Below are 21,567 nucleotides of genomic sequence, written 5' to 3'. Positions count from 1 at the left end.
TCTGCTATTCCCTCCAGTGCCTGGTCTTACGAGGGTGTGATGGTGTCTTCCAGATCGAAGCAAGGCCGAGATGGATCTGAAGGAGCTGAGTGAGTCGGTCCAGCAGCAGTCGGCCCCTGTGCCTCTCATCTCTCCCAAGCGGCAGATTCGCAGCAGATTCCAGCTAAATCTTGATAAGACGATAGAGAGTTGCAAAGCACAATTAGGTATGTCTCTCGGTTTGCTTACCTCATCATCATCATCATTACTCTTTTTAGGGAAACCACCCGGATGAAATTAAAGCCCCATCCTGGCTGCCTTTTTAGCAGCTGGTTTAACCTTGAGTTGTTTGTTCAACAAAAATAGATTTCTACTCATGGCAGAATATTTCAGATTTGCTAGTTAATTGTTCAGAAGGGCTTTTTGAATTCCTCAGAGTGTATTCTTTGTGGCGGCCTGCCAACTCCAGGTGCAGGTTGTAAGAAAGTTTGGAAGCAGAAAGAGCCTCCTGAGCTTGCCTTTGTGCTTCCTCTCTGCTCACGTCAGTGTGTCCACTTCAGGGTCAAGTGTATCCCACAAGTGTCCAACACAAACCCTCCCCCTCCAGGCTAGGCCGCTTCCCCCTCGGCACATCCATCCTGCTTCTGTATCTGTCGCCTCCCTTCCTCTTCCCTGTGCTGCTGCTTTCTTACACTGCCTACCTGAGTCCTGTCCCAAAGGCTGAGCTCGGGCATCACCTCCTCCAGGAAGTCTCCCCTGACTGCCCTCCCCATCTGCCCTCCTTTGCTACTTCATGTCTCTGAAACATCAGTGGTTCCTTTGTGTGGTGGTATCCCTCCCAAACTAGACTGGAAGCTCCTTGAGGGCAGGGAGGTTGCCTTATAAGGATTTGCCTTCTCCAAGGTGTACTTGGTCTTATACACATAGTAATGCTCTGGAATATTTGTTGAATAGGTAAATAAAGCCAGGAAGGTATTTATAAAGAAGTAGGGGCCAGCTGGGTCTCAGGAGAGAAAGCCAGTCCAAGGTGAGGTTTACATGTCAGTGGTTTCTCTGGACCTTTGGGTGAGAAAAGAGTTATAGTTGGGAGTCATCCAGGCTGTCAGAGGAAAGCATTCCTTGCTGGGTTGCTTGTTTGGATGAAATTTTGTAGGCCATTTAGACACCCCTCTTGGGTCCTTCCATGCAGCTGGTCTAACTCCTTGGTTTATTACTGTTAATAAGAATTTTAATATTTCCATTTACCGAGGGCTTCCTATGCCCCATGCACTGTGCATAGATTGTCCTGGGAGGTCGATACTATTATCAACACCATTTTCAGGTGAAGAAACTGAGTCTCAGAGAGGTAGTTCATTCGTTCAGGGTCACACAGCTAATAAAAGCAGAGGAGCAGGATTTGAATTCATATCCTTTGGGCTCTAGTACCCAAGCTTTTCCTATCACATGTGTGGTCATGCTTGTCCTGGCATCCGACCATTAGTTAACAGTCGCATAAGCCCTAGGATCCAGAAGTTAAACCAGATCTGGGTTTTTGTGTTTTGATTCTTTCAGTTTTGACTGAGCCCTGGAGGAAGTGGGTATAATTCACTCATGATCCTGTGGGGCTGTTCATGGCTCTTACCCTTTTAAGAGTTTCCTTTCCGTGTGTCTGGGTCAGGATAGTGACCCCACTCACGACAACCGTTGCTCTAGAATGAGGGAAACACAGAGCTGATGGGGATTTCCTTTTCAAAATTTTAGGGTGTAGCATTATTTACCTGCAGACGGATGACACCCATTCCCGAGAGCAGGAAACATAAATGGGTTAAATGGAACTGTTGTTAGAAATATACTTTTGCCCATTTTTGTCTGTATATGTATGAAACTCCTGCTGTTTTATCTTTTTCCCTTTTGATAGAGACATGGAAATGGATGACTTTCCTCTTGACTCCATTGCATGTAGAAAAACAACGCAAACACAATGACAGTTGACTCTGCCTCAGTTCAGGGAGCAAGATGGGGACCGGGCAGCTGGGTCACCTGTAGGCAGTACTCCCCCACCTGAAGGGGCCAGTGGCTCTCAGCCCCAGTGAGCCTTGCAGGCCTGTGACCCAGAGAGGCCAGATCTTCTGCTGTTTCAGCACAAGCCCGCCATCTTGATTTCTGTGAAATCTGATTTGTGAATTGGCCAGCAAGTTCTAAGTTTAAAAAAAAAAAAAAAGCCAACAAATAACAAAATACCCAAAAGCATTGGGTCAAACCATTGCTTCCTAAATAACACGTCTGCTCGCCAGATGTGGCTCATGGGCTATGAGTTTGCAACCTCCGCTTTAAGGCTTTGGTTTATTTCTTTGAGTCCTGGACACAAAGGGTAAAGGACTTTAACGGTTTGGGAATTTGTGGGAAGAGTGTTGGTGGCGAGTCGGGAGCCCAGGGTTCTGGTCTCGCTTCTCTGTCTTGGTTTTCTTTGTGTCCTAGAACAAGTGATTTCTCTGGGTCTCTATTTTCTAATCCGTAAAATGGATCTGTTTTAACAGCGCAGGTCTGGCATTCCTTCCCTTCCATCCCTCCCATTGTCAGTGTCCCAGTGAGTTATCCATAATGCAAAGATTGAGCTCTGGATAACTTCGAAATTCATGTTGTTTGGTCCCATGTCATCTTTGAATGTCAATAACTAAAACCCTTTGCAGACAAGTTCCATTTGTCGGCTGTCGTCAGCTGCAGCTTGAGCGCACTGCTAACCCCACCAGGCCAGTGTGATGCGATTTGAAATGTTTTTTTTTTTTTATTCCAGCGTTGGGCGTGGAAAATGGTTGTGATTTTTTGGTCCTGCTCTTTATTTTGTGAGTACGCCACATGCTGGGTTTTCTTTTTGAATTTAGGCATAAATGAAATCTCAGAAGATGTTTATACGGCTGTAGAACACAGCGATTCTGAGGATTCCGAGAAGTCAGATAGTAGCGGTAGTGACTCTATCAGTGATGAGGAGCAGAGGTCCAAGAATGAGCCGGAAGATGCCGAAGACAAAGAGGATGCTCAGATGGACAAAGAGCCATCTGCTGTCAAAAAAAAGCCCAAACTGGCAAACCCCATGGAGACAAAAGAGGAGCTGAAAGTCAGCACGTCGCCAGCCAGCGAGAAAGCAGACCCAGGCTTGGCCAAGGAGAAGACTAGCCCTCAGCCCGACAAGGACTTTTCAGACAAAGCAAAACCCTTGCCTCATCCCACAAAGGATAAGCTGAAGGGAAAAGATGAGACGGATTCCCCAACAGTGCATTTGGGCCTGGACTCCGATTCAGAGAGCGAACTTGTCATAGATTTAGGAGAAGACCATTCTGGGCGGGAGGGTCGAAAAAATAAGAAGGAACCCAAAGAACCGTCTCCCAAGCAGGAGGGTAAGTGATTGTACCCGTTTCTGGTTTCTTGATTTGGTTTTAGAATGCCACCTTGCAATTTGTGTTATCTCAAGTCAGGTGACCCTCTCCCATCACAAAGGGTGGCGTAGCAAAGCTTGGATTGGCTCCAGGTCACCTAGCTAGTTACTGAGCTGGACCAGGACTTTTCACCTGCTCAGTACCCGATGTGGCTGATTTTGAGCACAGAAAAATAAGTCTCTTAGAAAGTAGTTGCTTCTAGCTGTTAGGTCATTTTTAGCCTCAGCAGCTTCTTTTCCAGTAGGCTCGCTCATTTCCCTAAAGTGTTTGTCAACATTTAGACATTTGACAAGGCTGAAATTGTTAGAAGTGTTCAGTTGGAAAATCTTGATAAGTTTAGCCTCCCTTACCTCTCCTCACGCTGCCCAGGCATCTCAAAGTGCTTTTTCTTACCAGAACACAAGACCATTTGGGTAGGTGGCACCAGAACGCTGAGTTCTTGAGCCACTAGAAATCAGACGGGCATTGTAGGATGCTGCCTGAGTTGGTGTTCCGCGATTTGCGATTAACTGACATGGGCCCAGGGTTTCTCAGCCTTGGCGCCGTTGACATTTTGTGCTGGATAATTCTTTGTCCTGTGCACTGGAGGATGTTTGGCAGCATCCCTGGCCTCTTCTTACTGGATGCTGGTAGCACTTGCCCAGTGGTGGCCATCAGAAATGTCTTGACATGGCCGGATGTCCCCTTGGGGGCAGAATCTCCCCCAGTTGAGAACCCCACTGCCTGAGCTCAGCAGTTCTCTGCCGCTGAACCAGTAGTGGCTGCCCTCAAACCTGCTGCAGCCCAGGCATGTCGGCAAACCCTCCAGCAGGAACTTGGGAATGAGTTGAAGGATGTCCCTCCCACTGAAGAAGCAGTCAGCACATTTTTCAACTGGTTTGGCTAGTGGATGGTGAGGGGATTCCGACAGGCCTGAGAAAGATAATGAAGAATTAATTAAGGGCTAGGAGAAACATGGCCCAAGGACACATTAGAGGTTGTAGCCATAAAACCTCATGGACTTTGTGAGTTACTTAAGGGAGTAGCCAGGTTTCATTTTTGACTATGCTTAACTTCTGACAGGAGCTAACGTCTGAGTTCTATATCCCCTGGGGATTTCTTAGGCTGGCTTGCTTAAAGCAAGAGGGGGATGGGCTTTGAGAATCTTTCCTCTGTGTTTGTATCAACGTGACCTGTTCTGGAACCTCAATTCCTGCAGTTCATCAAAAGAGGATGGAATGTCTCTCAATGGTACAAGGGAGGAAGAGAGAGAGGCAGTTGGGTGGGACAGGAAGGATGGCCCATCACACCATCCTTTAGAATTATGAATGGCATCTGAAAAATCCGATTCTTTTGTGGATTGGGGTTTGAGGGACAACCTCAAGTGTTGCAGAAAACAATAGGAGTAGCATTTATTCCACGAGGTTTGTGGGAATATTGGGGCACAGATGGTAGTGTTCCTGTGAATGATACATTTATGCTATTCCTCTCTTTCTGGAGTGGATCTTTTTTTTTTTTTGCGGTACGCGGGCCTCTCACTGTTGTGGCCTCTACCGTTGCGGAGCACAGGCTCCGGACGCACAGGCTCAGCGGCCATGGCTCACGGGCCCAGCTGCTCCGCGGCATGTGGGATCTTCCCGGACCAGGGCACGAACCTGTGTCCCCTGCATCGGCAGGTGGACTCTCAACCATTGAGCCACCAGGGAAGCCCTGGAATAGATCTTTTGATTGGTTGTGGTTTTTTGTCCCTTCCAGAAGGAATTTGTGACAAATTGATAAGAAACAAAATGAAAATCAAGAAATCAGTAAAAGATGAAGGTAGAATAGTGAGAGGTCTGGGGAAAATTTGTATACAAAAATACATACTGTTCCAGCCTTCAGAGTTAGCAAAGTTGGGCTTCCATTTTGACTCTGAGCTCCCTAGCAGTCAAAGCAAAAAGGGAAACATATGAGTCCCTGAAAAGATCTCATGTTTTCCTCCAAAATAAAAAGCATTCCAGTTGATTAAATGAAAGTGAGCTCTTCCTCCCACTGGTATCTGCAGGAAGTTTCTCCAGGAGTCCCCGAGTGTGTAGTGGACTTTTAAGCTGAAGATGTCTCTGAAACATAATTCAGAGTGGCTTCCCAGGGGTTGGGGCAAGACTGCTTAGTCTGAAATCCAGAGCCCCCCGATGGTGGTTTGGGTCTTGAAGAATCAGCTTCGTGTCAGTGATGTACTTTCACTTATGAGTTTATTAAGTGAAGGGCGTTTTGGAGAGTGCTTGGTGACCTCCAACTGACCTTCAGTTAGGAATGCGGCTTCTGCACAGTATATGAATCCTCAGATAGCAAAATGGCTTTTCTAGCTAGTGCTCTGAGAACAGAGGCCAAAGGAGCTCGCTTAACAACCTTTACTATGCTTACCCTGTAACATCAGTCATTTCCATCCTTCTCTTAAAAGTCGTTTTTTTAAGGTACAAGACCGTGACCAAAGTCTGGAATAAGTAGGTTAGTTTGATGGGGCCGCTTTTGGAGTGTTGGCCTCTAAGAAATTCACCCTTTTTGAGGCTACAGGTGATTATACACTCCCAATTTCTAGGACAAATGGAATTTTCCATGGCCTTTACCCCGCCTCCATAAACCATCAGAATCCTCTAGAAATTAAAATGTTTTAGTGTCTAAATGAAACCCCCCCCAAGAGTGCTTCGAGCCTGGAAAGTTTTCAGATTGCACACTCCTGTTTTTTTATTTGGGAAAGAGCTCCAGCCGTGACTCGTGCAGACTGGTTACCCATCTGCAAAGCCACCTGTTTACTTTTGCAAGACAGGAGAGAGAAAAGGACCTTTTTGCGGTTGCCCTTTGCCCAAGGAGGGACCAGGCTAGTTAATCAACCAGGACAATATATTTTTTGGTCACATGGCAGAAAAGTTGCTTCTGCAGGTTAGAAGCCCTGCCTGGCGGGACCCTCCCGGTGTGGGGCTTTTAGAAGGGCCAAGTTCAAAGCCACCTCTGCCCCTGGAAGGGGCAGGGGCTGTATCCGGTATCTGGCAGGTCATCCTGGGGAAGGATGGGGGCTCCTCACTGCAGGTAGAGCTCTTCTCCCAGCCCACCCTGTGTTCCTGCCCATGAACTTGGCTGGACTCTTCCCCAGAGGAGCAGGAGAGCCACCCAGGTGTGATAACCACCAAGAAGACACCCCCCCGCCCACCCCCCGAGTCAGAAAAGTCAGCCTGTCTTTTCCTCTCACACTCCTTGGTTTCCCCAAACCCACAGTTTACTGAAAATCCCCCCTAGAATAATCAAGCCTATGCCTTTCCTGGGTGATAGAAATCTAAAAAAGACAGGTGTAATCCTTATTAAAGAGTTTGATGTCGAGGCACATTGTCAAGATCAAGGGTGCTGATTTGCACCCATGTTTTGTGTGTGAACTCTAGGGAATCCTCTCTGGGGGCAGGTTCACCTCTCCAGTGCCAGGGGCTGCTGCAGTGATTACTGACCACACACCCCTTTTATAGATGAGCACTCACGAGGTCACACCCCCTTCGACGCTGCTCAGTGCTTTTGGCTCTAACCTGCCTTCTTGCCAGCCCTCCTCACTGCCTGCCCTCACTTACCAAAATGCTGTCTATTCCTGAGCATGTCTTGGCTAAAGCTGTCCCCCTCCAAATTCTCCCTGCTGCCTGTTGAAATCCTACGCTCCACCCCCATAGCCCAGCTCCTCCCAGGAGACATACTCTGAAAGGCAGCTTTTTTCAAACTTGAGTCCCTCGCATTCATTATTTTTGCCATTCCTAAGTCCTGCCTGTATAATTACAGACTTAATATTTTTATATGAAACAACAGCTCTTTAAAAAAAAAATAAAACTCAATTTTAGACTTAAACTTGACCACCACACAGTAGGTAAAACAGTATAGTGTGCTCTACATAAAAGACGCAACAGGAATAACTACAATCAAAACAAAAGCAAGGCATCTAAATTCTAGATAAATACCATTGTGCTGAGGAAGGTTCTGTCCTTGGGGTGGAATTCCCTTTAGTGTTAGGTGTCAAGGCTACCAGGACCACACCGAGACTGTTCTGAAGGGAATCAGAAGAGATTAAAGAAGATACTCTTCTTTTTGGGTCACTTATTGTTATTCAGTGCTTTGGCCTATGGGAAGCCGTCTGGTTCTTTGGGGTACATGCTTTCTAGGTTCCCTGGCCAAAGAAAGCGTTTCTCTTAATCTCCGGATTGACTTTGGCTGGGTCTTTCTCAAAGTGCTTACCCAACTTTAACTTTGTAAAACAAGATACTTGCAGTGATTCTGTTCATCCACTGCGTCGTCTACTAGTAGGTGAGCACCTTGAGGGCAGGGGCTGGGTCAGGTTGGCCTCAGTCCCCCAGATGCCTTGACATACGTCTCAGATGTGAGCAAGTGCACGGAACACAAGGGGGCTGGTGTTTTAAGATACGGCATGCTGCCGAAGTGGCCTGAGCGTATTGTGTAAGTGCCCATTCACTGGGGGTCTTTGGCATGCTAGCCTCTGATGGTCACCCAGAACTTGGTGGTGTAGAGACCCTGCAGGCCAGCCCGAGTCAAATCCACTTTTTGTTTGTTTGTTTTTTCACGCATTGGCTTTAGTCGTAGGTAAAGCTCCACCATCCACGACGGCGGGCAGCCAGTCTCCCCCCGAAACGCCGGTCCTCACCCGCTCTTCTGCCCAAACTCCCACGGCTGGTGTCACGGCCACCACCAGCACCACATCCACGGTCACGGCCCCGGCCGCCGCTGCCACAGGAAGCCCAGTGAAAAAGCAGAGGCCGCTTTTACCGAAGGAGACTGCCCCGGCCGTGCAGCGGGTCGTGTGGAACTCCTCAAGTAAGTTTCAAACGTCCTCCCAAAAGTGGCACATGCAGAAGATGCAGCGCCAGCAGCAGCAGCAAAACCAGCAGCAAAACCAGCAGCAAAACCAGCAGCCTCAGTCTTCCCAGGGGACGAGATATCAGACCAGACAGGCCGTGAAAGGTACCGAGCCTCCCCTTCTGCTCTCCGTGGCGCCCGGTCCCTTTTTGGCCACATGGACAGGAGAAAAATAATCGTTTTATTTTTTCAGTTCCCCTTGGTTTCCTGGTTACTGTATCCTGGAGGCCTCACACATTCCATTTGGCATTATTTTTAAAAATTGTTTTCCAACTTGCTTTGTACTTTTCTTTTTTCTTTTTTTTCTCATTTTATAAATACATGCATATGTTCTTCTTAGAAAGGGGTGAAGTAGACACATAGACACAAAAATGTGTTGTCCTGATTGATTTGCCATTTCATTCTCCACCCTTTCTCAGAGGTCACTGTTAACCGTAAGATCTTTTTTATGCATGTATGCATATATATTTATGTATATATGTGACTTCATAAAATATTACTTTTTTTTCTTTTTTCTTTTTTAAAACGTGAAAATGGTACCATACTTGCTTTTTTCCGTGCCCCCCCTCCCCCCATCAGCATGTTTTGGAGGTCTGTCCATGTCAGTACATACAGCTCTACCTTATTCTTTTGGACTGCTGCACAGTATTCCACAGTTTATTTAAAGTATTCCCCTACTGATGGACATACAGGTTGCTTCCAGTTTTTTTTCCTGTTGTAAGTAGTGCTGCAATGAATACCTTTGTTTAAGTTTCCTTGTGCACATCCATGAACCCCTGGACATTGTTTTGGAAAGAGTACAGTGTGAGAAGTTGTTAGCAAAGGTTACCTTAATAACTAGCGATTAGCCTCACACACAAGAGGAGCAAGCGTCAAGAACCAGTTGCTGAAGTGCGGGATCATAGCTCCCGGCAGGAGGCTCCCTCTGGAGCTGATGGAAAGCTGAACCGTCTGATGGGTACCCGTTGGCCCAACTCTTGTGAGCACTGATGTAGAATCTTGTTCCCCTGGGAAACCTGCATCGAGATCCTTGAAGGTTGGGCTCCTTGATTGAAACTCTCACATGCTGAGTGCACCCCTGTGAGTAGGACTATTAAAAGAGTCGCAGCAGGACGTGGGGTTGAAGAGTAGCCAGTTCTTGAATTGGCTCCTGTTGAAACCCTTCAAAGATCGAGGGGAGGGCAGACTGAAAGATTGGACTCGCAGCATTGAAGTACAGCTGGATTGATCTCGCTGTTTGAAGAGTCGTTGGGACAGAACCGAGTCTAGGATATTTCATGTTGGGGTGACCAGTTCCGGTCTTCTGAATTCATCCCCCTTAAGCATAGTGAGCCTTCCCCAGGGGAATTTAGGTGCTGGCAAGAAGGAGCTCATTGATGGTGTGATTCTTAAATCCCAGATTATCTTGTCAGGGATGAGCAAAGCTGGCCACTAGTTAAAGTAGTAAAGACAGATTTCAATCAGCTCTTTACTATTTCAATAGGGCAAAAAGTCCAGCGTGAACTAAACATGTACACAGGGGACTGGGCGTTTTAAAGGGAGAATTCGGGAAAAGGGATGGGGGTGGGCAGAGGCTCTGAAGAGTCAGAAAGTGAAAATTTACATAAAGTGGGAAGGGGGTGTTGGTCCATTTGAAACATCTGGGTTTGCTAACTGGTACCTATTGAAGGTAGGCTCCGACCCTCCCACAGAGACTGGGAGATGGGCCCCATCATTAGGTGTTGGCTGGAATATATAGTCAGTTCATTCGGCAGCCCTGTGTTTTCTCAGTCAGGGACCTTAAGGGGGCAAGGGTCATCCTAGGGATGCAGCCTTGAGCTGTTAGAAAGTATATTCGTCTTTATAAACCAAGGTGGAAGCCTCGTTGAGAAAGAGCTCAGAGGAGCCTGGCTAGGGTTTGGCCAAGGAGAGAGTCTTTGTCACTTGAAAATAGAGAAACTCGCAGGGCGTTTGTCAGAGGCTCTGCTCCCCACCACAGTTTCCTACTGGGATGGCCTTCCCGCGGCAGTGGGATGACCAGGACCCTTTGCTTTCCTAGCTGTCCAGCAGAAGGAGATCACGCAGAGCCCGTCCACCTCCACCATCACCCTGGTGACTAGCACCCAGTCGTCGCCCCTGGTTACCAGCTCGGGGTCCACGAGCACCCTCGCCTCTTCAGTAAGCGCAGACCTGCCCATCGCCACCGCCTCAGCAGATGTTGCCGCGGACATCGCCAAGTACACTAGCAAAGTGAGTGCCGGCGGGACGTGGGAGGGTTGGCTTCCCAACAGGAACCACTTGGGTCATGACCTTGCAGGTTTTAGAGGGTGCTTGGGAGGGAAAACCCTGCTTTTACTGAGGATCTCTCAGACCAGACTCTTCCATTTGGGGCTGATGTGGGGTGTAAGCAGAGAAATATAGAAAGGACTGACCCTTCCTCTGAGAGGACTTAGATTCTAAGAGGAAAATGACATAGAATCGAAATTACCCTTCGGCATTCAAGTCACGCATTAGGAACAGATTTTCCTTAAGCTGCTGAAGCAGATGACTGTCCTTCAGTTCACAACCGACCAAGGGGTTAGTTTGCATTTAGAAGCCGTGTGGGACAAAAGTGACAGAGGCTTAAACGCAAGCCTTGCAAGGTTCCATGCCTGCACTTAGATCTTTCCAGCAACCAGGGTGGACCGGGGAGTGATGGATTCCCTCCCGGACTCATGCACACTTCGGGCACATTCCTTGTCGGGCAGTGTGGTGAGCAGGCTCGCCTGCCGTCTGTTCACTCACGGGCACCCTCTCGGCGCAGGCTCGCTCTTCTTCTCTCTCTCTCTCTTAAAGTTTATTTTATTGAGGTATACTTGATTTACAATGTTGTGTTAATTTTTACTCTATAGCAAAGTGATTCAGTTATTCTTTTCCATTATGGTGTATCACAGGATATTGATTATAGTTCCCTATGCTGTACAGTAAGACCTTGTTGTTTATTCTATATATTTATAACAGTTTGCATCTGCTAATCCCAAACTCCAGTCCATTCCTTCCCTGCTCCCTCTCTCTTAATTTGCCAAGTGCTTTTATGCTTACCGTTGAATTCAGGTGAATAAAAAGCCTGTAGCTCTCGGACTTCCCTGGCAGTCCAGTGGTTAAGACTCTGCGCTTCCACTGCAGGCCGTGTGGGTTCGATCCCTCGTTGGGGAGCTAAGATCCCTCATACTGCACCGTGCAGCCAAAAAGTAGGGGGGAAAAGAAAAGGCTTCAGTTCTCCTTGCTGTCAAATGAGAGTGCCCTGGAGTGATGTGCAGGTTCATGTCAGTAGACCACCTGGTAGTAAGAATAACCACCAGAAAGGCAGCTCCCTGGGAACAGGGTTTTATCTGTTCTGCTCATTGCTGGGGCTTAGAACAGTGTCTGGCACACAGCAGATGCTTGATACATAGTCGTCAAATGAAAGCATGTTGCTGCCTAACTAATTCTCATTATTGGGCTTCTTAGTATCATTAACTCTTTTTTTAAAAAATTATTATTAGTTATCTATTTTATACATATTAGTGTATACATGTCAATCCCAATCTTCCAGTTCATCACCCTCCCCAACCCCCACTTTCCCCCCTTGGTGTCCATACGTTTGTTCTCTACATCTGTGTCTCAATTTCTGCCCTGCAAACCGGTTCATCTGTACCATTTTTCTAGGTTCCACATATATGCGTTAATATACGATATTTGTTTTTCTCTTTCTGACTTACTTCACTCTCTATGACAGTCTGTAGATCCATTATATCTGTACAAATGACACTATTTAGTTCCTTTTTATGGCTGAGTAATATTCCATTGTACTACATCTTCTTTTTCCATTCGTCTGTTGATGGGCATTTAAGTTGCTTTCATGACCTAGCTATTGTAAATAGTGCTGCCATGAACATTGAGGTGCATGTGTCTTTTTGAACTGTGCTTTTCTCTGGGTATTTGCCCAGTAATGGGATTCCTGGGTCATATGGTAATTTCTATTTTTAGTTTTTTGAGGAACCTCCATATTGTTCTCCATAGTGGCTGTATCAATTTACATTCCCACCAACAGTGCAAGAGGGTTCCCTTTTCTCCACACCTTCCCTCTACAGCATTTGTTGTTTGTAGATTTTCTGGTTATGCCCTTTCTAACTGGTGTGAGGTGATACCTTATTGTAGTTTTGATTTGCATTTCTCTAATAATTAGTGATGTTGAGCAGCTTTTCATGTGCTTCCTGGCCATCTGTATGTCTTCTTTGGAGAAATGTCTATTTAGGTCTTCTGCCCATTTTTGGATTGTGTTGTTTGTTTTTTTAATATTGAGCTGCATGAGCTGTTTATATATTTTGGAGATTAATCCTTTGTCCGTTGATTCGTTTGCAAATATTTTCTCCCATTCTGAGGGATGTCTTTTCGTCTTGTTTGTAGTTTCCTTTGCTGTGCAAAAGCTTTTAGGTTTCATTAGGTCCCATTTGTTTATTTTTGTTTTAATTTCCATTACTCTAGGAGGTGGATCAAAAAAGATCTTGCTGTGATATATGTCAAAGAGTGGTCTTCCTATGTTTTCCTCTAAAAGCTTTATAGTGTCCAGTCTTACATTTAGGTCTCGAATCCATTTTGAGCTTATTTTTGTGTATGGTGTTAGGGAGTGTTCTAATTTCATTCTTTTACATGTAGCTGTCCAGTTTTCCCAGCACCACTTATTGAAGAGACTGTCTTTTCTCCATTGTATATCCTTGCCTCCTTTGTCATAGATTAGTTGATCATAGGTGTGTGGGTTTATCTCTGGGCTTTCTGTCCTGTTCCATTGATCTATATTTGTTTTTGTACCAGTACCATACTATCTTGATAACTGTAGCTTTGTAGTATAGTCTTGAAGGTCAGGGAGTCTGATTCCCCCAGTTCCGTTTTTTTCCCTCAAGGCCGCTTTGGCTATGTGGGGTCTTCTGTGTCTCCATACAAATTTTAAGATTTTTTGTTTTACTTCTGTAAAAAATGCGATTGGTAATTTGATAGGGATTGCATTGAATCTGTAGATTGCTTTGGGTAGTATAGTCATTTTTACAATATTGATTCTTCCAATCCAAGAACATGGTATATTTCTCCATCTGTTTGTATCATCTTTAATTTCTTTCATCAGTGTCTTATAGTTTTCTGCATACAGGTCTTTTGTCTCCCTAGGTAGGTTTATTCCTAGGTATTTTATTCTTTTTGTTGCAATGGTAAATAGTGTTACTTTAATTTCTCATACAGGTTTTTCATCATTAGTGTATAGGAAAGCAAGAGATATCTGTGCTTGAATTTTGTGTCCTGCAACTTTACCAAACTCATTGATTATCTCTAGTAGTTTTCTGGTGGCATCTTTAGGATTCTGTATGTATAGCATCATGTCATCTGCAAACAGTGACAGTTTTACTTCTTCTTTTCCAGTTTGTATTCCTTTTATTTCTTTTTCTTCTCTGATTGCCGTGGCTAGGACTTGCAAAACTATGTTGAATAATAGTGGTGAGAGTGGACATCCTTGTCTTTTTCCTGATCTTAGAGGAAATGCTTTCAGTTTTTCACCATTGAGAATGATGTTTGCTGTGGGTTTGCCGTATATGACCTTTATTATGTTGAAGTAGTTTCCCTCTATGCCCACTTTCTGGAGAGTTTTTATCATAAATGGGTGTTGAATTTTGTCCAAAGCTTTCCTCCATCTATTGAGATGATCATATGGTTTTTATTTTCCAGTTTGTTAATATGGCGTATCACATTGATTGATTTGCGTATATAGAAGAATCCTTGCATCCCTGGGTTAAATCCCACTTGATCATGGTGTATGATCCTTTTAATGTGGTGTTGGATTCTGTTTGCTAGTATTTTGTTGAGGATTTTTGCATCTGTATTCATCAGTGATATTGGTCTGTAATTTTCTTTTTTGGTAGTATCTTTTTCTGGTTTTGGTATCAGGGTGATGGTGGCCTCATAGATTGAGTTTGGGAGTGTTCCTTCCTCTGCAATATTTTGGAAGAGTGTGAGAAGGATGGGTGTTAGCTCTTCTTTAAATGTTTGATAGAATTCACCTGTGAAGCCATCCGGTCCTGGACTTTTGTTTGTTGGAAGATTTTTAATTACAGTTTCAATTTCATTACTTGTGATTGCTCTGTTCACATATTCTCTTTCTTCCTGGTTCAGTCTTGGAAGGTTATACCTTTGTAAGAATTTGTCCATTTCTTCTAGGTTGTCCATTTTATTGGCATAGAGTTGCTTGTAGTAGTCTCTTAGGATGCATTGTATTTCTGAGGTGTCTGTTGTAACTTCTCCTTTTTCACTTCTAATTTTATTGATTTGAGTCCTCTCCTTTTTCTTGATGAGTCTAATGGTTTATCAATTTTGTTTATCTTCTCAAAGAACCAGCTTTTAGTTTTATTGATCTTTGCTATTGTTTTCTTTGTTTCTATTTCATTTATTTCTGCTCTGCTCTTTATGATTTCTTTCCTTCTTCTAACTTTGGGTTTTGTGTGTTCTTCTTTCTCTAGTTCCTTTAGGTGTAAGGTTAGGTTTTTTATTTGAGATTTTTCTTGTTTCTTGAGGTAGGCTTGTATAGCTATAAACTTCCCTCTTAGAACTGCTTTTGCTGCATCCCATAGATTTTTTTTTTTTTAATGCGGTACGTGGGCCTCTCACTGTTGTGGCCTCTCCCATTGCGGAGCACAGGCTCCGGATGCGCAGGCTCAGCGGCCATGGCTCACGGGCCCAGCCGCTTCACGGCATGTGGGATCTTCCCAGACTGGGGCACGAACCTGTGTCCCCTGCTTCGGCAGGCGGACTCTCAACCACTGCGACACCAGGGAAGCCCCATCCCATAGATTTCGGATTGTTGTCTTTTCATTGTCATTTGTCTCTAGGTATTTTTTTATTTCCTCTTTGATTTCTTCAGTAATCTCTTGGTTATTTGGTAATGTATTGTTTAGCCTCCATGTGTTTGTGTTTTTTATGTTTTTTTTCCTGTAACTGATTTGTAATCTCATAGCGTTGTGGTCAGAAAAGATGTTTGATATGATTTAAACTTTCTTAAATTTACTGAGGCTTGATTTGTGACCCAAGATGTGATATGTCCTGGAGAATGTTCCATGTGCACTTGATAAGAAAGTGTAATCTGCTGTTTTTGAATGGAATGTCCTCTAAATATCAATTAAATCTATCTGGTCTATTGTGTCATTTAAAGCTTGTGTTTCCTTAGTAATTTTCTGTTTGGATGATGTGTCCATTGGTGTAAGTGAGGTGTTAAAGTCCCCCACTATTATTGTGTTACTGTCGATTTCCTCTTTTAGAGCTGTTAGCAGTTGCCTTATGTATTGAGGTGCTCCTATGTTGGGTGCATATATATTTATAATTGTTATATCTTCTTCTTGGATTGATCCTGTGATCATTATGTAGTGTCCTTCCTTGTGTCTTGTAATATTCTTTATTTTAAAGTCTATTTTATCTGATGTGAGTATTGCTCCTCCAGCTTTCTTTGGATTTCCATTTGCTTGGAATATCTTTTTCCATCCCCTCACTTTCAGTCTGTATGTGTCCCTAGCTCTGAAGTGGGTCTCTTGTAGACAGCATATATATGGGTCTTGTTTTTGTATCCATTCAGCGAGCCTGTGTCTTTTGGTTGGAGCATTTAATCCATTCACGTTTAAGGTAATTATTGATGTGTATGTTCCTATTACCATTTTCTTAATTGTTGCGGGTATGTTTTTGTAGGTCCTTTTCTTCTCTTGTGTTTCCCACTTAGAGAAGTTCCTTTAGCATTTGTTGTAGAGCTGGTTTGGTGGTGCTGAATTCTCTTAGGTTTTGCTTGTCTGTAAAGCTTTTGATTTCTCTATCAAATCTGAATGAGATCCTTGCTGGATAGAGTAATCTTGGTTGTAGGTTCTTCCCTTTCATCACTTTAAATATGTCATGCCACTCCCTTCTGGCTTGTATAGTTTCTGCTGAGAAATCAGCTGTTAACCTTATGGGAGTTCCCTTGTATGTTATTTGTCGTTTTTCCCTTGCTGCTTTCAATAATTTTTCTCTATCTTTAATTTTTGCCAATTTGATTACTGTGTCTTGGCATGTTTCTCCTTGGGTTTATCCTGTATAGGACTCTCTGTGCTTCCTGTACCTGGGTGGCTGTTGCCTTTCCCATGTTAGGGAAGTTTTCGACTATAATCTCTTCAAATATTTTCTCGGGTCCTTTCTTCTGCGACTCCTATAATGCGAATGTTGTTACCCAGAGGTCTCTTAGGCTGTCTTCATTTCTTTTCATTCTTTTTATTCTGTTCCGCAGCAATGAATTCCACCATTCTGTCTTCCAGGTCACTTATCCGTTCTTCTGCCTCAGTTATTCTGCTATTGATTCCTTCTAGGTATTTTTCATTTCAGTTATTGTATTGTTCATCTCTGTTTGTTTTGTTCTTTAATTCTTCTAGGTGTTTGTTCTTTAATTCTTCTAGGTCTTTGTTAAACATTTCTTGCATCTTCTCGATCTTTGCCTCCATTCTTTTTCCGACGTCCTGGATCATTTTCACTGTCATTATTCTGAATTCTTTTTCTGGAAGGTTGCCTATCTCCACTTCATTTAGTTGTTTTTCTGGTGTTTTATCTTGTTCCTTCATCTGGTACATAGCCCTGTGCCTTTTCATCTTGTCTATCTTTGTGTGAATGTGGCTTTTGTTCCACAGGCTGCAGGATTGTAGCTCTTGCTTCTGCTGTCTGCCCTCTGGTGGATGAGGCTATCTAAGAGGCTTGTGCAAGTTTCCTGATGAGAGAAACTGGTGGTGGGTAGAGCTGGCTCTTGCTCTGGTGGGCAGAGCTACGTAAATCTTTAATCTACTTGTCCGCTGATGGGTGGAGTGGGTTCCCTCCCTGTTGGTTGTTTGGCCTGAGGCGACCCAACACTGGAGCCTACCTGGCTCTTTGGTGGGGCTAATGGTGGACTCTGGGAGGGCTCACGCCAAGGAGTATTTTCCAGAACTTCTGCTGCCAGTGTCCTTGTCCTCACGGTAAGACACAGCCACCTCCTGCCTCTGCAGGAGACCCTCCATCACTAGCAGGTAGGTCATGTTCAGTCTCCTATGGGATCACTGCTCCTTGCCCTGGGTTCTGATGCGCACACTACTTTGTGTGTGCTCCAAGACTGGAGTCTCTGTTTCCCCCAGTCCTGTCGAAGTCCTGCAGTCAAATCCCGCTAGCTTTCAAAGTCTGATTCTCTAGGAATTCCTCCTCCCGTTTTCAGACCCCCAGGTTTGGAAGCCTGAGGTGGGGCTCAGAACCTTCACTCCAGTGGGTGGAGTTCTGTGGTATAAGTGTTCTCCAGTTTGTGAGTCACCCCTCCAGCAGTTATGGGATTTGATTTTATTGTGAGAGCGCCCCTCCTACCGTCTCACTGTGGCTTCTCCTTTGTCTTTGGATGTGGGGTATCTGTTTTGGTGAGTTCCAGTGTCTTTCTATCCTCAGTAACTCTTAATAGTAGCTAATGACAATAATGTAAGAGTATTTAGTAAATTACTAAGTAGGCAATAATAATACTTGACTCTTTAGTAATGAGTAAATTACTAATTAGTTACCAGTGGGTAAACTATTCAAGTTGCTAGAATGGGTGACAAGAGTTGAGGATAGTTATTTCTAGACGTCTTGAAGTCTCATGATAGGAGTCGCTTTATTATTGAGTGTGAAAGGTAGAATCTTTTCTTTTAGCTCTAGATGGCGAGAGTGGTATATATAATTTTCTACTCATGAATTTCTGTTGGTCATTTTCTTTTTATTCTATCTAAGTGTATTATCTATTGCTACATAACAAATCACTACAAAACTTAGCAACTTAAAACCACACACATTCAACTCACAGTTTCTGTGGGTGTCGAGTCCAGGCTTGGCTGGGCTGGGTCCCCTGTTTCAGGACCTCTGGCAGGCTGCCTCCAAGGTGTCTGCTGGGGTTGGGGTTTCATCTGAAGATGTGACTGGGGAAGGATCCACGTCCAAGCTCACTTAGGTGGTTGTGGGCAGGATTCACTCCCTTGAGGGCTCTTGGACTGGGGGCCTCAGTTCCCGGCTGGCAGTTGGCTGGCGTCTACCCTCAGTCCCTTTCCCTGTGGCCTGCCCAGCGTGGCGGCTTGCTTCATGACAGCAAGGGGTAGAGAAAGCCTGCTAGCAAGATGGAAGTCACAGTCTTATGTAGGTGATCACGGAAGTGACGGACTGTTACCTCTACCATGTTCCGGGGGTTAGAAGCAGGTCACTAGGCCAGCCCGTGCTTGGAGGGGATTACAGCAGGGCACAAAGCCCGGAGGGCTGAGGTCACGGGGGGCCTTCTCAGAGTGTCTGTCACACTAGGTAGGATGATACTAGCAGGAGCCAGTGTCTGCATGGCATTGACTCTGGCCCAGACACTGTCCCAAGCACGTTTTATATGTTCCTTACTCAATCTTTATGACAGGTTGATGAGGACCGTACCGTTAAGCACACTTATTTTATAGATGAGAAAACTAAGACCTGGCGAGGCCACACAGCTTGTCCAGGGTCACATAATCAGTGAATGTGCAAGCTGGCGTTGGATGGTCGCCGCCAGGATCTAGTGAGTGTGCTCTTAACCTGCCTTTGAGCTGACTTGTGAATTCACACCAAGCCTGCTGAGCACAGCTGTCCAGTGTCCACACACTGATTGTCCTTACATGTGGCTTTTTCAAGCAACTCCGCTTCTTGGGGGTAACTTTGTCTCTTATTTAGTATTTCTGCCCCCTTTTGAATAAAACACAAGAATTGTTACAGAGTCCCCGAGTTTCAGAACAGGAAGGATTCAAGTATTAGTTACTTATTACCATCCTCAGCGTTTCTTACCTGTTCATCACCTTGAACTAGTATCGACTTAGTATTCTTATTTAAATTGACTTAACTAGTTGAAATAAAATGAAGTCTATTGTTATACAGCAGAAACTAACACACCCTTGTAAAGCAATTATACCCCAATAAGGATGTTAAAAAAAAAATGTAACTCAAATAAAGATGATAAAACACACACACACAAAAAAATGAAGTCTAACCTCACCAGATCCTGTTCTTTGTCAAGGCTTGAAGCTTAAGTCCATCTTCCTTTTGTTAAAGAGAGAGATTATGAGGAAAGTGTTAAAGACATAATGGCACCAAACGGAGCCTTTCTTCCTAATGTGATCTGTTGTAGGATTGCAAGAAAATTGAAACGGGGTAATTTTTAAAATTACTGATTTAAGAAAATGTCTGGTATTGCCCAAATGGCTTCTTGTTCTGCTTGCAATTGATTTGACTTTTTGTATCACCTTCCATTGATTTGGTCCAAGTTGTCTATTTACAGAAGAGAAAACTGAGGATGCTTTGCGGCTCTGGCTAGTGGTTTGCAGCAAACCAGTGTTCTCAGCTCCTGCAGCCACTTCTGTTCCATCCCCTACTGTTGCCCCCTTCACTCTTAGAGCAAAATTGAAGAATGAACTTTTTGACAGACGTTTTCTTTGCAGCTAAGAAAATGAACACAGTGACATAGTTTTGTAGCTGATGAACTTTCTTGTGTCTGAGGTGACCCAGAGTTGAAGACCCAGATTTGTGTGTTTTGGCAGAAGGGCTCTTTGTTGGCTTCTTTGCTATATTTGGAAGTAAGAATGAAGGTCAGTCCGCAAATTCATGATTTCTTTAAAATGGAATGTAACTATGGCATTAGTAAAGGATTGAATTTCATCCACTTTCTGAAGTTTTCTTGTAAAGCAATTTTGTTTTAATATTTTAAATGGATGTGGATAAGGAGGCCCATACAGAGTGACTGACCATAAAGCACAAAGTGTTTTTTTTGTGTGTGTGTGGTACGCGGGCCTCTCACTGTTGTGGCCTCTCCCGTTGCGGAGCACAGGCTCCGGACGCGCAGGCTCAGCGGCCATGGCTCACGGGCCCAGCCGCTCCGCGGCATGTGGGATCTTCCTGGACCGGGGCATGAACCCGCGTCCCCCGCATCGGCAGGCGGACTCTCAACCACTGCCCCACCAGGGAAGCCCAAGCACAAAGTGTTTTTAATGGCAGGGTCCCCCTGTGGCACCTGCAACAAGCTGGGGGCGGAAATCTCAACAGATAATTTATTCATTTTCCTCCCATTTTGGGGTGAATTGGGGGTTACTCTTTTGGGGGTTGGGAACAGTTTTGCAGTTACATGTTCACGTGAATTAATTTTTCTGTGAAAATGAGACAAACAGGTATTTCTTTAGGAACCACACTGAATTGTGGTTCAGAACCTGCCCACTCTTCCTCAGCAGGTACCGAACCACAGTCTTCTTGTGGTTTTCTCATTTAATCCTTTTGCGTACCTACAAGGGGGGCACTGTTATTATCCTTGTTTTATACATGAGGAAACCGAGGCTCAGAGTTGTGGATGAGAAGATGTAACAGTGAGAACAGATCTCGGGCATCAGATGTGAAGGTGCTGTTTGTCCTGCCTTCTTACTGAATTGGAACAAACTAAAGCACAGGGGGTCCTCGGCAGCGGCCAGGCCAGATCTGAGACCTAGTTTCGTCTCCTGTCCCCTCCTCTTCCTCCTGTGATGTGGGAGGTCAGTGGCCAAGTGGCAGATAGAAGAGAAACCCACCCTGCAAACACATTCCGTCAGCAGCCACCTGGGTGCCTGCTGCGTGGACGTGAGCTGTTGCCACAGACTTGCTGATGCCCTCAGGGGTCAAATAGTTAAAGAAAAGGAAGATGGGAAAGAAACTGGAAAGGCAGTGGATGCCCCGACCAAAAGCATTAAAATAGCAAACCAGCTAGATCTACACAGTGGACCATATTATTCATCCCTAAAAAGGAATACAGCACAGACAGATCTTGAAAACTTTCTGCGAAGTCGAAGGCAGTCACAGAGGACCAAGTATTGTGTGAGTCCCACATATATGAAATGATCTAGATTCTATCTAGAGACAGAAAAGCAGATTTGTGGTTATCAGAGGCTGGGGGGTGGTAATGTGGTTATTGCGGGGTGAAGGCTCACGGGGAGCAGAGTTTCTTTTTGGGGTAATGAAGAGGTTCTGAAATTGATTGTGGTCATGGATGTACAACACCGAATGGACTAAAAGCCATTAAATTGTACATAGTAAATGGGTGAATTGTATGGTATATGAATATCTCAGTAAAATGATAGTTTTTTTAAGGAGAAACAGTTTTAAAAAACCAACAGCAACAAAACAGTCTCTCCCTTGAGCCCACTGTGCTGGCCAAACCATCTTGGGGCCAAATTCATCCTCCCCACTTTAACCTGTGGCTATACATTAGCTTTATGGCTGTGAACTACTCCCATGATATGGCACAGGGAAC

At 44.7% G+C, this 21,567-nt stretch overlaps 1 protein-coding gene across 33 annotated transcripts in view; it reads left to right on the top strand.

Annotated features, from left to right (window-relative positions):
* ZMYND8 (zinc finger MYND-type containing 8) overlaps positions 1-21,567 on the top strand; it is a 126,610-nt gene that overhangs the window by 89,599 nt on the left and 15,444 nt on the right. For 24 of the 33 annotated variants that reach the window (XM_067708337.1, XM_067708340.1, XM_067708355.1 and 21 more), the window contains 4 exons: positions 54-206; positions 2,841-3,353; positions 7,974-8,357; positions 10,291-10,481. In XM_067708337.1, the coding sequence (XP_067564438.1) occupies positions 54-206; positions 2,841-3,353; positions 7,974-8,357; positions 10,291-10,481 (1,241 nt within the window). The remainder of the gene's footprint in view (positions 1-53; positions 207-2,840; positions 3,354-7,973; positions 8,358-10,290; positions 10,482-21,567) is intronic. The other 9 variants (XM_067708363.1, XM_067708360.1, XM_067708361.1 and 6 more) reach the window with 1 other exon arrangement.

Source organism: Pseudorca crassidens, chromosome 15 (assembly GCF_039906515.1).
Source record: "Pseudorca crassidens isolate mPseCra1 chromosome 15, mPseCra1.hap1, whole genome shotgun sequence".
Classification (NCBI taxonomy): domain Eukaryota; kingdom Metazoa; phylum Chordata; class Mammalia; order Artiodactyla; family Delphinidae; genus Pseudorca; species Pseudorca crassidens.
Note: the sequence above shows the minus strand (reverse complement) of the source record. Positions and strands in the feature narration are given on the sequence as shown.